Source organism: Neolamprologus brichardi, chromosome 11 (assembly GCF_056152115.1).
Source record: "Neolamprologus brichardi isolate AB-2024 chromosome 11, ASM5615211v1, whole genome shotgun sequence".
Classification (NCBI taxonomy): Eukaryota; Metazoa; Chordata; class Actinopteri; order Cichliformes; family Cichlidae; genus Neolamprologus; species Neolamprologus brichardi.
The window spans coordinates 15,308,653-15,323,478 of record NC_142114.1 but is presented as its reverse complement, the minus strand read 5'-3'; the positions used below and the strand labels follow the sequence as shown (position 1 = coordinate 15,323,478).

Here is a 14,826-nt window from a genome sequence, read left to right as displayed (position 1 = left end):
TTGGTTTCCCCGATGGTCAAAAACTGGTCACTTCCCACTTTTTAAGCACACTCTGATCACTGTAGTAGCGCGTTTGGGGCGGACATATTCAGGACACAAGCGTTAATAAGACTACAACCACCGGCGCTAACTATAGATATAAACGCTCAGGCCTGTAATATCACTTGAAAAACGAACACAATGGGGCTGCTGCACGGATGTCGGATGGCGTGTACTGAGGTGTGTCGGTCTTACATCTCACATCTTATGCACTGAAATATCATCCGACTACAATAAGGGTGATGCCATCACGTTTCATAACACAGCGAGGCTGCTGGGTGCACGATTTATTTATTTTATGTATCTATTACTGTGACAAATTATCAATTTAACGCAACACCTGACCACACAGGTGCCTCGTCTGGTCACCACACGGGCTTGGAAGTATGTACTGGGTGCAAAATCACTCATATTCAACCAGAATATAAGCAGCTAACCTGCCGGTATAAATCTCCCATGCACACTGGGCGGCTTTCCACGGTAATGGCAAGGCTGTAGATGCGAGGTATATCCCCCCAAATGGTAAACACCTGGGCTGGGGAATATAACAAATATCCACGACGACATACAAGTGGCACATGCAGAGGAAAGTCTTTATTGTTTTCAGTTAAAAACAAATAAAAAAGGCCGCCCTGATACGAGGTGAAACGAGTTCAGCTGGGCTGTAAAAGCGGCGGCGCTGCTCCGCGTCTCCTGTTGGCCGCTAGGTGGCGGTAGGAGTCCACTTTGTTAGGAGGAGAGCTGGGGGATTTAACCGGAGGTCGTGCAGCCTGCTGCAGCCCACGTTATTTGGGAATAAAACATTAAAGGGAAACCATGAGATGGCATTCAAAGGCAGAGCGGTCGACTCGAAGGTAAGATGGGGAAATCGTGTGCTGTGAGGTTATCCGACTGTCCTGTGGATTTTCAGGCGTTTCTGTAAGCCGTGGATCGAAAGTGGGAATTATGTGCGGTTAAACAACAGAATAAGCTGGCTATTACAGGCTGTTTTATATATAATGTAAACACACACGTTAAATATGTATATCATACCTCTTATATATTATAAACCAGCAGCAGGTCGGGCTGCAGCACATAAAAGAGCCTGCCTGTCTGCCTGCTTACAGACCACGCATATCCCTCCCACTGCGGGGATCTGCGTCTATAATACTGAGAGAGTGCAATCCTCAGCTTTGGGTTGGTGTTTGCTCATGTTGCGTTATATGGAAAATATGTAGCGTTGACGGACAAGAATCTTTAAATTACGCCCCATTCTCTATCCATCCCAACAGACCGTGCTCCTCAACCTGCTGCTGTGTCTGCTCATATTTTACTCGCTTTTCTACATGATCGGGAGCGTCTGCTTTGGTGCCTTCAGGTGAGAGCCACGCACGCGCAAGGGATCGAAAGGAGGGTTTGTCTCCTATAATAACTGGAAGTATATTGATGATTATAATAAATAGCAACAAATATTCAGAATCCAAATGTCAGGATTCTGAATAAAAAAGTCAGTATTTTGACATTAGAGTTCTAAAATTAATTTCAGAATTCTGAGATTAATGTCAGAATTCGGAGACTATTCTGAAATTAACCTCAGAATTTTGAGATTAATGTCAGAATTGTGAATAAAAAAGGAAATATTCTGACATTAATCTCAGAATTTGGAGATTTTTTTTCCCTCTGAATTCAAAGATTAATCTCAGAATCTGAGAAAAAAAGTTACACCAATCACACACTTCCCACCCCTAAAAACAGACTGCAAACTGCACTGCTATGCTATTTTTCTTTAACTACATTTAATAAGGTATTTTTTATTATCCTTTTTAAACGTATGACATTTATTGTAATATTTTTCTCCACAGTCTCTTTAATGTATTACATTCATTTTTGGTTTTTGTTGGTATGTTTTATTGTATTCCATTCAAACTGCTATATATTTTTACTTTAATTTCTACTTATTGCATTCATAATTTTTCTGTTTGAGCTCCTTCTTTTGGGGAATTTTTAACTTATTGACCTATTTTGTTTCGCCATATCGTATTATGCTCAACATATTTTACTTTATTTATAGGTCATTCTGCATTATTTAAGCTATTTACTCTTAGGTTATTCTACTTATTGATCATTTTAATTTATTTAAGGTATTTACTAATAGATCATTGTACTTATAGGTTATCCTTCTTTATTCAAGATATTCATTTTATAGATTATTCTAGTCATTCTACTTAAAGATATTTACTTATAGGTTGCGCTTAAATGTTTTGTCTGCTATAACTTTATCATATCTCTCATCTCAGGTTGGACCACTTTGATGGACTGATTCCTTTTGACTTTAAGACCGAACCTACCGAATCCAACTCCAAATACTTGGGTGAGCACACCTAATGCGTGCAATGCTGTTGACACAGAGTGGCAGCTTTATACACATAATATATTTTCTCTTCTTTTTTTTCTAGTGAACCTCCTGTCCTTGGAGCTCACCTACTTTTGCAGTGGCCTTCTGTTTGCCGCAGTGGTGAGGAGGCGGGTTTGGGACTACGCTCTCACTGTCACACTGGTGCATGTAATGATCACCAGCCTAGGTGAGCAGAAATGTATCAGTGCATCTACCCAGGTGTATGCTTGAATAACCAAATGCATTGTGTAATGACACGTTTTGTTTCCATGTTGCAGTAATGTTGGAGTTTCCTACTGTGTGGCAGTGGTGGCTGGCTTTAGGTAAGACAAACACTGCCAGCTCATCGGTTACTATCAGTCTTAACTTCATGAGGTTAGCTGTTTCAAATATGTCACTCTTCATTTTTCCCTAGGCAGTGGCTTGTTTCTGATGATTTGCAACGGTCAGTTGATTGCTTACTTCACATGCCAGAGTGAGCAGAGCTACGCCTCCTTCAGCATCTACTGACAGACTGAAAGCCACCCTCCCTGTGTCCAAACTGTTCCACAGTCTTGTGAAGTGAGGTAGAAAGGATCAGAACAGATGCTCTCCTTTTTTCTCTTTTTTTTTGAGGGAAAGACACCCATTAGGTTCTCCACGGTGATGGGCTTTTTCTGTTCATCCCTAAAATTAGACACCAAAACACCACACGTGAAGTCGGAGCTGGGGTCCAATTTGTGTTTTAGTGTTGCCAATAGGCTGGCATCCTGTTGTTGTTTTTTCTTATCTAAACACCGCATGGAGATGCTTTCTGTATTTTGCTCTGTCACTATGCAGCAATAAAGCAGCCAGTGAAGTATTTTGAGTGCACTTGTAAGCTGTGAATGTAATGGTAGAATGAGAATTTTGCAGTACACATTGTATATTTTAATATCCTGTAAATGCAAAGTGTTGAAAAATAAATCTACTCCAAACTGTTGAGTGCTTTATATAATGCATTAAAGCAGCGAGGATGCATGAAATAGTGACCAGCCCATTCCATCATCACAACCACATAGTGAATTAACATCAATAACCAAAAACACAAAACAAACAAAACATCCAATGAAACATACAGTATGTTGCACTGTTAGCATAAAAATCTTTTTGCTCAAGTTCTTAAAAATAGACACCCACTTAAAAATTAATGACGTAAAAAAGAGACAACTGAACAAACACGCCCCCGGAGGATTCGGTGTTGTTATGAAACCGGCTCTGCTGCCAGGTACTCCACAGGGTTTATGTAGGAGAATCCGGGGAAGGCCTCGCTGACCCCGGCCTCCTGGCACCTGTCGTTCACACAGGCAGGTACAGGTTGTCGCGTAAACGCTGGGTCAATGTAACTGACATCCCAAGGACCAGCCTGAAGAGGAGAGAGGAGTGAGCCATGTTGCCTCGGTTAAAAAGAAAAGTGCGTCGAGCTCATTTCTGATTCACTCGTACCACTTTTGGGATGAAAGGGGGTCTGATTTTTCTGGCCAGGAGGTCATCCCAGTCGATAGCGGCGAAGAAGGGATGTTCCTGCAGCTCCGCCTGGAAACACAATAACAGTTAACCCTTCCGTGGCCATGTTTCATTACTGTTTCTCTTCTTTTTAGTTGCGGCACTTACAATGTCACAGCTCGCTCCTAAGCGTCTGGAGACATCTTTTTCCAATAAGCCCTCCAACAGTGAGCAGGCAGCTTTAGAGATGCCGCTGCGTAGCTGCAGAGGGCCGTGAAGGATGTTCTGAAACATTTGCAGTTTACTGCGACTATAAAATGGAGGCTGTGAGAGAGAGGGAGGGGAAGAGGGAGATGGCTTAAGGTGAAGATGCTGATGATGTAAAGGAAAGAGATCACTGCACCTGCACTCACCAGTCCACAGATCATCTCATAAGCCACCGTGCCGAGTCCCCACCAGTCCACAGCTGGGCTATATGGATGGCCGTGTAGCACCTCTGGAGCAAGGTACTCCGGAGTGCCACAGAAGGTGTGCATGATCCCACCTGCGGCCACACCTTCTTTACAAAGCCCAAAGTCAGTCAGCATCACGTGGCCCTCACTGTCCAGCAAGATGTTCTCAGGTTTCAGGTCCCTGCATAAAAACAAAGAACAATGAGTCCTGCAAAATCTCACATTAGCTGTTGTTTCTTTGTTAGTTTCCTTTAGCTTCACATTGCTTTTCCTCACTCTTTAATTTTTAATGTGGCGCCAGAGAACATGGTGGATTTGAGTGGGAAAATTTCATTGGGAATTCTCCGCATGAATAAATGAAGCAGGCAGAACGTGTTTAAATCAAACATGCACAAAGAAAGAGAGAGAGCACAGAGGCGAGAAAAACTTGGAAGGGTGACTATGCTGCCACTTTTCTAATGCTGTGTTTTCATGCATATATATATATATATATATACCTGTAGACGATGTTAAGAGAGTGGAGGTAGCCCAGTGCTGCAGCCACCTCTGCAGCATAGAAAGCAGCTCTGGGTTCTGGAAATGACCCCTCTCTCTGCAGGTGGTAGAAAAGCTGAAAGCAAAGCGAGGAATTCAACACAACAGCAACACATGCACTTCTACAAACTCATAGCGTACACAACAACTAAACATCTGAATGTCTGAATGCAGAAAATGTTGAAATCCTTAATCTTATACACTCACCTCCCCTCCATTGACATAGTCCAGGACAAAGTAGAGAGTGTTTGGTGTCTGGAAAGAGAAGTGGAGTCCCACCAGGAATGGATGCTGTAGTCCTTTCAGGAGTACACTCCTCTCAACCATCACATGCTTCTGCTACAGAGACACAACACACACATTATCCATAGATAGACAGATAGACAGATAGATAGATAGATAGATAGATAGATAGATAGATAGATAGATAGATAGATAGATAGATAGATAGATAGATAGATAGATAGATTACCTCTTTCCTCTTGACAATCAACTGTTTCTGGAGCACTTTCACGGCATAATAACCCCCTTGTTTTCTATGTCTTGCCAGCAGCACCTGTAAAAGTTTGAATTTTCACATTTAATCTCACAGCACCAACCTCAAACACAGCAACTTACAAGGTCAACCAAATCTGGGGGAAAAAGTTCCCATCTGACCCCGTCAGCATCAGAAAAACACATTTTACAAACTGTAAAAACTACAACACAGCTGGTACATTTTTACCTATAACACAGCCAAGCTGGAGACAGTGTCGAGTAGTAAATGTAAGTAATTCTTGTGTTTTTTGGCTTTGTTCTGGTATTAAATATTTTGGAAGTGTGCTCATTTGTTTATTCTTAAAAATTATGACATATCTAGGTCATGTATAGTGCTCTAATTTCATCATATGAGAGGAAATATTGAGATGGTACGAGCCAGACCCACAAACACAAGACAAATGGCTGAAATTAGTGAGTGAAAAAAAATGTCCTGGAGCTGTTGACTCATCAGATAAGAATTCAAGAGGTATTCAAGAAAGAAATGGACTGTGTTTATGTGTGTTTATGTATCAGAGACAGGGCGAGGACTGAAATATTGATGTTACAGGAACAAACTGCAGAGACGAGGCAATCCAGGTTGTTCGTGAGTGCATGTAGGTGTTTTCTGTTTGTTTGTTTGTAAGTAATGAAAAAATGAGAGTAAAAAAACTGCAACCAGCTGTTTTACAGCGACGAGTTAGATTTGTGACTATGTTAGAAAAGTATTTTTCACACAGAATGGATCACGGTTGGGAAATGAGCGATTCCTAAAGCTGTAACTTATTTTTGACCAGCCACCTCTCTGATATCATGATATGACCACCGAAAATTTGCCAGAAATTAAGATCCAGGGTACCAGTGCTTGTTTGGAGCACTGATGCTTAAAGCTGGTCACTTGGAGTGGGTGTAAAACTGATTTAAAAGCAGGTTTTAACAGAGTCTAAATGTGTTTTTCTATGCTGAGAATTCGCTGTGGATCTCTCCTGTACTGAACAACAACAAATCCTTATGTTTCAGACCAATCGGCTGTCTTAAAGGGGGGTCGGGGGGGTAGGTGCTGAGGATTTTTTTCCCCACCTTTCCAAAGCTTCCTCTGCCGATGACTTTGAGGTAGTCGAAGTCTGATGGCTTCATCCTGGTTAATACAACAGCAGAAAACAGTTAATAATGCATGTCCGAGTACAAATAAGTCATGCATAATAATTGGATGTGAATGCATGATAAGAAATAACTCTCAGGTTGCCACTGGTGAAGCTCATGAATGAGAAAAAAAACCTTCTGGCCACTTTATTAAGTCCAGATTGTGCATCATTGACAACATAGACAAAATATTTCCCGATGTAAAGGGAGAAAATGACTTACTGTGAGGTTTCTGTGTTCGTGGAGCTCTGAGGAAAAGACAGAGGGACGAGACGGTCAGGAGGTCAGCTCAAGTTTCATCTTCTGTCAACACTCAGCAAAGACTTTTAAAAAAAAGTCTTCTCTCTGAACTCACCAAAGTAGATTTCTCCTCCTTCCCTCTCCCCGGTTTGCTTTGTCTCCGCAGGATTTTCTCAGTGTTCAGGCTTCAATCGGGAGATCAGACACAGAATATAAGGGTTTGTTTTATGAGGTTCAACACAAAGGAAAAAAGCTGTGAAAAAAATGACTGTTGCCAACTTACTGTTGGCAGAGGTGCTGGCTGGAAACAAATTTGTGCAAGAAGTCACTGAAGCCCACTTTCTTCCCCTTGAGCAGAGCTGTAGCACAGGAAGGGGGTTAGTCCCTTACATAAGAGGTCAACAGCTGTATTTACTCAGCAGAAGGTTGGTGTCACTTTATCACCGCACTTCTCTCAAGTGATCAAACTTCTCTAATTATATGGAGACTTTCTGAACCTTTCAAGTCAAGATAAATAATTTTAACATTGTGGTATTTTATGCAGTAATGACTAATTACTCTCTTTTGGCCTCTTTAGCTTTTATCTTTATATTAGATGCTATACACGAGCTTGCTTTAAGATCACAGGTAAAGTAAAGCTTATCTTAAACATTTATATTTAATGTTCTTACCTGAGAGAAACGAGACAAGGCCTTTCATCTTGGCATAGGTCATGGGCCTTTCTTGAGACACGGTCATCTGGAAAAGAAAAAAAACGACCAGCTGGTTTAACTTGAAAAATTAAAATTAAAAAAGAAAATATCTGAGGAGCACAGCGCAGGTAGCTGCTGCTGAAGGCACACGGGTGGACTGTCCTTCTCTGAGGTGCCCTACTTGTCTCACGTCGCCCCTGACCTGCCGTTTAGTTTAAGGACCGGTGACGCAGGGGAGACGCTGAATACCAGTGAAGCTGCGTTCAAGTGCCCTCGGAGATGTCCAAATTATATTATGCGTGGACAACCGTAAGTTACGACAAGCCACTGGCCAGCAGCATGTTTCATTTTTCCTCGGCAGCATCTGGGACTCTCGTTCCTGCATTAGATTATATATCTGTAAGTCATTTGTAAATCATTTTTTTAACATTAGAATTCCAGTAAACCAAAAACTAAGCTACAGTTTTCTTTATTATCTATTAATAGTCAATAAATTCTTAACTTTTATTAGTAAAAACAAAAATTACAGAGGTCTACAACTGTTTTTCATAATGTTTAAAGGAGATTTTCCATTTCAGATCAACAACTCCATTTCAGACGTGTCACCATTATCTCTAACAAACAAAGCGAAAGACAAACTCTGACTATAAAGTAAGCAGTGCTTTACATGTAGCTAATAGTCCCAAATGCAGTTAACTTACCACAAATTAGACCACATGGAATTATAACTTTATTTTGAATGAAGTTACTGATGCCTCTAATGGGTATTTTTCACTAACAAGAAGTTAATTGTTGATATCAAGAATAGAATTTTTGAATGGCTAAAAATTAAATGTAAACCCTTTACTGAGTTGTTAATATCCACATATGTCAGCTGGTGTTACATTACACATTAGTACTGCTGATGTACAAAAGTATTGGGTCATGCCTCTTAATCGCTGGATTAAATAATGCTGTGGGATTGTTTTTCTGGGGGTGAGTATCTGCTGAAGGGAAATCTTGAACGTGAACAATCCTCTGCCTCCAACTTGGTGGGAACAGTTTGGGGAGAAGGTTTTTTCCCTTCCAGCACGACTGTACCCGGGTGTGCCATAAATGAGTGGAGGGAGTCTGGTCTTGAAGAACATTATTCGCCCACACAGGCTGTGACCTCAACCCAACTGAATACCTTTAACATGATCCAAAGAGGAGAATGTGGGCCAGGACCAACATCAGCATCTGACCTCACAAATGCTCCTCTGAATAATGAACGTCCAAAAAATTCCTTCAAACATACTCCAAAATCTTGAAGAAATACCTCTCACAAGAAGCTCTAAGTGTAATATGTAGGTGGCCCAGTATTTTTGTCCACATAACATGCTGTCAAAATAATCTCCTGGCACTTGAATGCAGCACAGGGGAATCGTGCTCTCAGGCTGACCCTGCAGGGCCCATGTGGTGATGTCAAGGGAACTTTTTAGTAACTTGTAACATCTTTTTATGATCCCATTTACTACTGTATGGAAGCTTCCTAAGAAATTCCAGCCACCAACATTTAGAAACCACCAGCATGTCATTGAGTGGGTGACAACACTAGTACTGCTACAGTGTTGATACTGTATTTAAAATAGGATAAATAATGGCAGTTAAACTGAGAACAAACTGGTTCATGTTACTCCAGAAGGGCTTTTACTCAGAGACATAATTTTTTATGAGAGCAGAATAGTTGCCCTCGGTTTCCTTTTCAACAGGGAAACTATACCCCAGTATCATGGCAGCTTTCCAACACATGGCAAGTTGGTCATTCTGTCTCGTGGCTGCTGGATGTCTGAAAAACTGGCAAGGCCTGCTATGTCGTTAAAGAGTTTTATGCTTGTGATATCTGATCAAACTCATTTCACATTCATAGTAGCTGCTTGTTCCAGATAGGATTTACATACTGAGGCCGTGTGAAATTCAAATCTTCCTGTCTGAATTACATAATCTAAATTGATATGAACACGAAATTATATAATGAATGGAAATAGGAACCAGGTGGGTCTGGCACAGGTTGTGGTAAACAAATTCTTATGGAAGGCTGCAGAGAGATTAGAAAGAGATGATAGAAGAAATTTTAAAGTGAGAAATCTTTACATGGTATGCTACACTGTAGCACTTGTGAGATGATTTAATAAATCCCGCAGTGTACAGTTACCAGATGGAAAAGATCAAAAGAGTCGTGTCAGCAATGAGAATAAGAGGGTGTGAATTAAATGGGACATGAAGTTCAGATACTGAAATAACTTCGAGTTTGTCCCTCTGTCTCCAGTGTCTAAATTTGGAGCCGTGGGGTTCGGAGTAGAGCTGGTACAGGGTGTCTTGGTTGCTGTTGCAGAAAGTTGATCCTGGGATAGCAACAGGGGGAGGTTTCCTGTGGGGTGGGGGGAGGAAGGGGAAAGCTAGAAACCCTGTCACCCCAAAGTGAACCAGTCTATGCTGGTCTGATGGACTGCCCTCAGTCTGAAACCTCTTGTCCCATCACTCTGACGGCATGGGAACTGATCAGAGCTGGTTTTACCTTTCCAGGTCACACTGAACGCAGGTCACACATCTCAGCACTCCAAAAGCAGTCCTAAAAGTGCGTAAGCCCACAGCACAGACTCCAGATCAGCCTGCCCAACTGTACAGAGGAGGGTCTCTGTGAAGCAATGGAACCGTGAAGCCAGGTGATCATGAAACCAGATAACAAGTTAAAACAGGCATATGCCTGTAACTTGGGAATAAGTTGTGGGAGTAAGTTGTGTTTCCTAAAGTGTATTTGAGTACATTTTTCCTTGGTTTTCTCCTCTTTAGTACAACACTGAACATCTGTTAATTTTAGGTTAAGTCAGCTTGCCACATGCTGTATGACAAATGTACCAAAGGTGGACACAATGTAAATATAAATTTACAATGAATATACATACAGTTGCAGCTAGAAATGGTTTTTGGTCTCTTAATCATTTCTTTGAACCTTGAGAAAAGAAAAGGAGAGACTGGGTTAATTTATACAAAAGGTAATGAGGGAAGTGGGAGCAGGTAGGGAACACAGCTCCAGGCAGCTAATCAAATGAGACAGGGAAGTAAAAAAAACACAAACACAGAGCAGCACTTACCAAAATAAAACAGGAGGGAAGACAACTGAATGGGGAAATGGGATTAACTTTACACAAATAAACATAAGAACAAGGAAGACAAAAATAACTAACACAACGAGGAGACTGAAGGAACAGAACAGGAATGCTAACAGGAATTAATAAACCCAGAGTCCTCTATAACTAAACTAAGAACATGAGGCTAAACGATAAGGAACCTATACTAAACATGAGGACATAACGAAACTTAGGCACAAGGAAATACAAAATAACTTTATAACAAACTATAAAATAATACAGAAAATGAACTTCAATAACTTTGCAAAACCGAAAAGAAAATAATGGACAAACAAAAAACTTAAAACCAAGAGCCTAACGCAGAGGGACCATAATAGCTCTTCTTCCAGGGTGGAATGATTGCAAAGCTTAAATAACTTACAAGAAACAAAAGTTGGGCCCACAAGTCTGGATTTATTTTGGATTTTCCCTAATTCACAAAGGTTCAAATTATCCACACAGGGTCAGATATATACATATACCCCCATTGTTTGACCACTCTTCTTGGCAGAATTGGTAGAGTTCATTTCCTGGCACAAACCCAGCTTTTAAACAATCCACAAATTTTCAATAAGGTTGAAGTTGGGACTTTGGGAAGGCCATTTCAAAAGCTTAAAGTTAGCCCGTTTTATCATGGCCAGAGTTTGGCTGAGAGCACAACCATGGCATTGTGGGTCAGAACTAGTATGGATACAGAGCTACAGATTCGGCTACAGCCACAACATTAATGTTATTCTGCATGTGGTCCAAGAGGCGCACAACTTATGAAGACATCAGTATGATGCATGGCCATTCTTTGTGCGACCCCTGTAGTTACACTGATGATCCTGGAATGTGTAGTTGTTTAGAAATGGCTCCAAGAGACCTTCACAACTTGTGTAAATCCATAATTCTCCTTCTTAGATCTTTGCAGTTTCACATTGTTCAGAGTATTGGTCATTCTAGCGATGGCTGTCAAACAAATCTTTTTTTATGTTGGCAAATACAAACTAACTGTTGTAGTCAATCATGTCAATAACTAATGAGAAGTTAATAGGTTATGGGCTCATCAGCTTAAAAGATACCGTAGAACCTTCAGCACCGCTTATAAAAAGATTTGAGTCTGTGTATGTATTAAAGCCTGTGTATATATCTTTTGACATGTGTGGATTACAGAAAATCCAAAATTAATTAAAACATTTTTATTTTTTAACATAATTAAAGATACCGTACAATCATTCCACCCTGGAAAACAAACAAATAACATTCATGCCCATGATGAATGGATATTGACTTCTGGCCACTGTATATCTTTTCTGCGTGAGACCACCTGCATGAGTTCGTTAATGTTGACTTATTAAGCTCTGCATTGTTTTACATTTAGAGCTTGATTTATTAATCTATTTATTTCTCGATCGTATACCACCTTTTCAAGGGGCGATGGTCGCTCAAGAGTTGGGAGTTCGCCTTGTAATCGGAAGGTTGCCGGTTCGAGCCCCAGTTCGGACGTTGTGTCCTTGGGCAAGACACTTCACCCGTTGCCTGCTGGTGGTAGTCAGAGGGCCCGGTGGTGCCAGTGTCTGGCAGCCTCGCCTCTGTCAGTGTGCCCCAGGGTGGCTGTGGCAACAATGTAGCTTGCCTGTGTGTGAATGGGTGGATGACTGAATGTGTAAAGTGCTTTGGGGTCCTTAGGGACTAGAAAAGCGCTATACAAATACAGGCCAGTTACCATTTCTTTTTTTTCTTTATTTTTTTTTATCATTCTGAGAAAATTATAACTTAAAGAATCCAGAGACACAGGTTTTTGAATCAGAAACATCTTAATATATATATATATATATATATATATATATATATATATATATATATATATATATATATATATATATATATATATATATATATATATATATATATATATTAAGATGTTTATTTAAGAGAAAAATGTGTGTAATAAATTCATTAAATTTTTACATTAGTAATCTACAGATACTGCAAACATGGTTGTGGAAGTCTGTCCTGAGAAGGAACATATGGTATACAATAATATGGCAAGCTTAGTTGTGCCAGTATAAAGTAATAATAACTTGAGTTTAGGTAGAAGTCAGTGAGTGTTGTGGTGTTTAAGTCATGAAGTGTAATAAAAGAGGTGATGAAACATGTATCAAACATATTTAATTCATTAGTTTTGTTGACAAGGCTGCCTCATCCAACTATGAGTCATCTAGTAGCAAAGGGCTGTCAGTTAAGATCAGAGGGTGTTACTGAAACAGCATGCCACTTGTGGTCAGCAATGTTATTGCTTTGATTTGTGTAATACTCACTGCTGGTGAACAAGCACCTGGTTGGCACGCATCTCATCTCTGCCTGTTTCAGCTTACATACAGTACAAAGAACAATTAAAATCACTATGCTGGAACATTTTAAGACAGATTTTCACACTGTGTGCCATCATTACTTTTTAAATCTCTGTCTGAAGTGGGAATTTCAAATATTTTACACTTGCATATCATTACTATCAAACACCATGACAGTTAAAGACAGTTTTGTTTTTACATGTCTCTCGTATTTGGTCAGTATGAGCTATTGGAAGTGTATTTTTGTTATTATGTATTACTATGAGAGGACATGGAGGAGAGAGCCGCAGTACTTCAAGTGTCCTGTAGATGGTGACATCAAGCCAGAACATTTCTTGAAGCATATAAAGTCTGATGAAGAACCTTGGAGGCTTTTCTTGTTTTTGTAATCCTAAAGTTGGACAAAAAACACCTTTTCCTTTTTCTGAGCAAGCAGCTTTACGAAATCATCAGTCTGCTGTTAGAAAAAAACGATATATGTATTTGCACATTGCTGCACTGCTTCTCCTGTTTTGAAACTAGAGCACTTCATTGAGCTTTAATACAGAATATTCTCAGAATATTTCATGAATATTTCATGCCAACATGATTTTAAACTTCACATACTCTGAATTACCCTCAGTGGTGCACCTGTCATAAACTAAACAAATTAAAGATTAAAACTATTAAAGCTACTATTGAGTCCTGGATAAATAAATGGGAAGAATAACACTTCTAAACATATAATATGTGATCATGTATAATGCGTTGTTTTATTAGGTGGCTGTCTGTCTTAATTTGTGTATATATTTTTAATTTTTGTGTCTGGTTTGAAAAAGAGATCTTAGACTTAATGAGACTAATATATTATTATCTTATTATTATTATTATAAAAATAAGACACAGTCACCTTTAACCATTTAAGACCTACCATAGAACCAAGTCCACCAGAGTTTATATTATATTTTACTTTTGTAGAGCCATTTTTGGGAGCATTTCAAGTTGATATACATCAATACAACCATTATAGCCCAAATTTTAATAATATATATGCATTAAGTGCATAGTAATTACATAAATTGCAAAAAAAAAAGTGCAATAAACTACAGCAAAATTGAAAATCGTTTTTGTTTTTTTTAACATATATTTGTAGTTAGAGAAATTTAAGAGGCTTATCCCTCAAAACTGTAAATAAAAAAAAGTTGCACAAAATAGTTTCCCACCACAGGAAATTTATTTTAAGTGTCTTCATAGTTTTATTTTTGAAATACACCAATTTTCACATACTGCAGGAAAAACGAAAATAAATATTATGATGCAAATTTGCAAAAAAAACAGCATATGCATCAAAATAAACTATATCTAGCAGTGCAATATGTGTCCTAAGCATCCCAGAAACGACACAGAAAGTCATAAAGTCAAGCATAACTTTTAAAAACACAAGTATAGGCTCATAAGGCCCCGATGGTAAAAAAAAACTACATTTCCGCAAAATGACGTCACTTCCGGTGACAGGCAGGTCATGGCGCACTGATGGACGTAGGAAGTGTTATAAACAGCTGATCGGATCGGCAAAGCTTGTTTCTGGAATATTATGTTTTTGTTGCTGCAAGTGCTTTTTATGCAATTTTTGCAAAGCTATATGTGGAAGGAAACTGTGACCTAGGACAAGCTGATGGCATAAGATGTAAGTACAACTCCTCCGGTTTCATATGCAAAAAAAATTATTGCACTAGCTTACGTGGTTGCAGTGTTACCGGGATTTAAAAATAGTTACGCAAAATGGAGCATGTCCGCTCTGACTGGCTTTAAAGGGTTAATAATCACAAAAAAATGTCATCTTTGAGTAGAGTAAAGCGCAAACTTAAAACATTTCATTGTGTATTTTATTTTCATGTCACTTTAAAA

The 14,826-nt window shown here is 39.4% G+C and overlaps 2 protein-coding genes across 5 annotated transcripts; one reads left to right on the top strand and one right to left on the bottom strand.

The window, feature by feature from the left end:
* Positions 1-34: 34 nt before the first annotated feature.
* LOC102789243 (putative transmembrane protein 244) lies at positions 35-3,373 on the top strand. 3 transcript variants are annotated; one of them, XM_006801299.3, is made up of 6 exons: positions 35-219; positions 1,311-1,396; positions 2,316-2,389; positions 2,475-2,600; positions 2,692-2,736; positions 2,829-3,373. In XM_006801299.3, exons 1-6 carry the CDS (start codon positions 181-183, stop codon positions 2,921-2,923), a joined length of 465 nt encoding a protein of 154 aa, XP_006801362.1. In that variant the 5' UTR covers positions 35-180; the 3' UTR covers positions 2,924-3,373. The 3 variants fall into 3 exon arrangements, with proteins under 3 accessions (XP_006801362.1, XP_006801364.1, XP_006801363.1); XM_006801300.3 differs by lacking the exon at positions 35-219 and adding an exon at positions 748-893; XM_006801301.3 differs by lacking the exons at positions 35-219; positions 1,311-1,396 and adding an exon at positions 738-893.
* Positions 3,253-7,662, bottom strand: sgk2b (serum/glucocorticoid regulated kinase 2b). Of its 2 annotated transcripts, none has more exons than XM_035912300.2 (12): positions 7,434-7,662; positions 7,046-7,121; positions 6,878-6,947; positions 6,745-6,770; positions 6,460-6,517; positions 5,336-5,419; positions 5,071-5,199; positions 4,827-4,939; positions 4,291-4,510; positions 4,046-4,201; positions 3,878-3,967; positions 3,253-3,797 (listed from the first exon to the last, which is right to left on the bottom strand). In XM_035912300.2, the coding sequence occupies exons 1-12, from the start codon at positions 7,498-7,500 to the stop codon at positions 3,636-3,638; spliced, it is 1,251 nt and encodes a 416-aa protein (XP_035768193.2). In that variant the 5' UTR covers positions 7,501-7,662; the 3' UTR covers positions 3,253-3,635. The 2 variants fall into 2 exon arrangements, with proteins under 2 accessions (XP_035768193.2, XP_006801361.2); XM_006801298.3 differs by having other exon boundaries at positions 3,257-3,797; positions 5,071-5,202.
* Between the last annotated feature and the right edge of the window lie 7,164 nt (positions 7,663-14,826).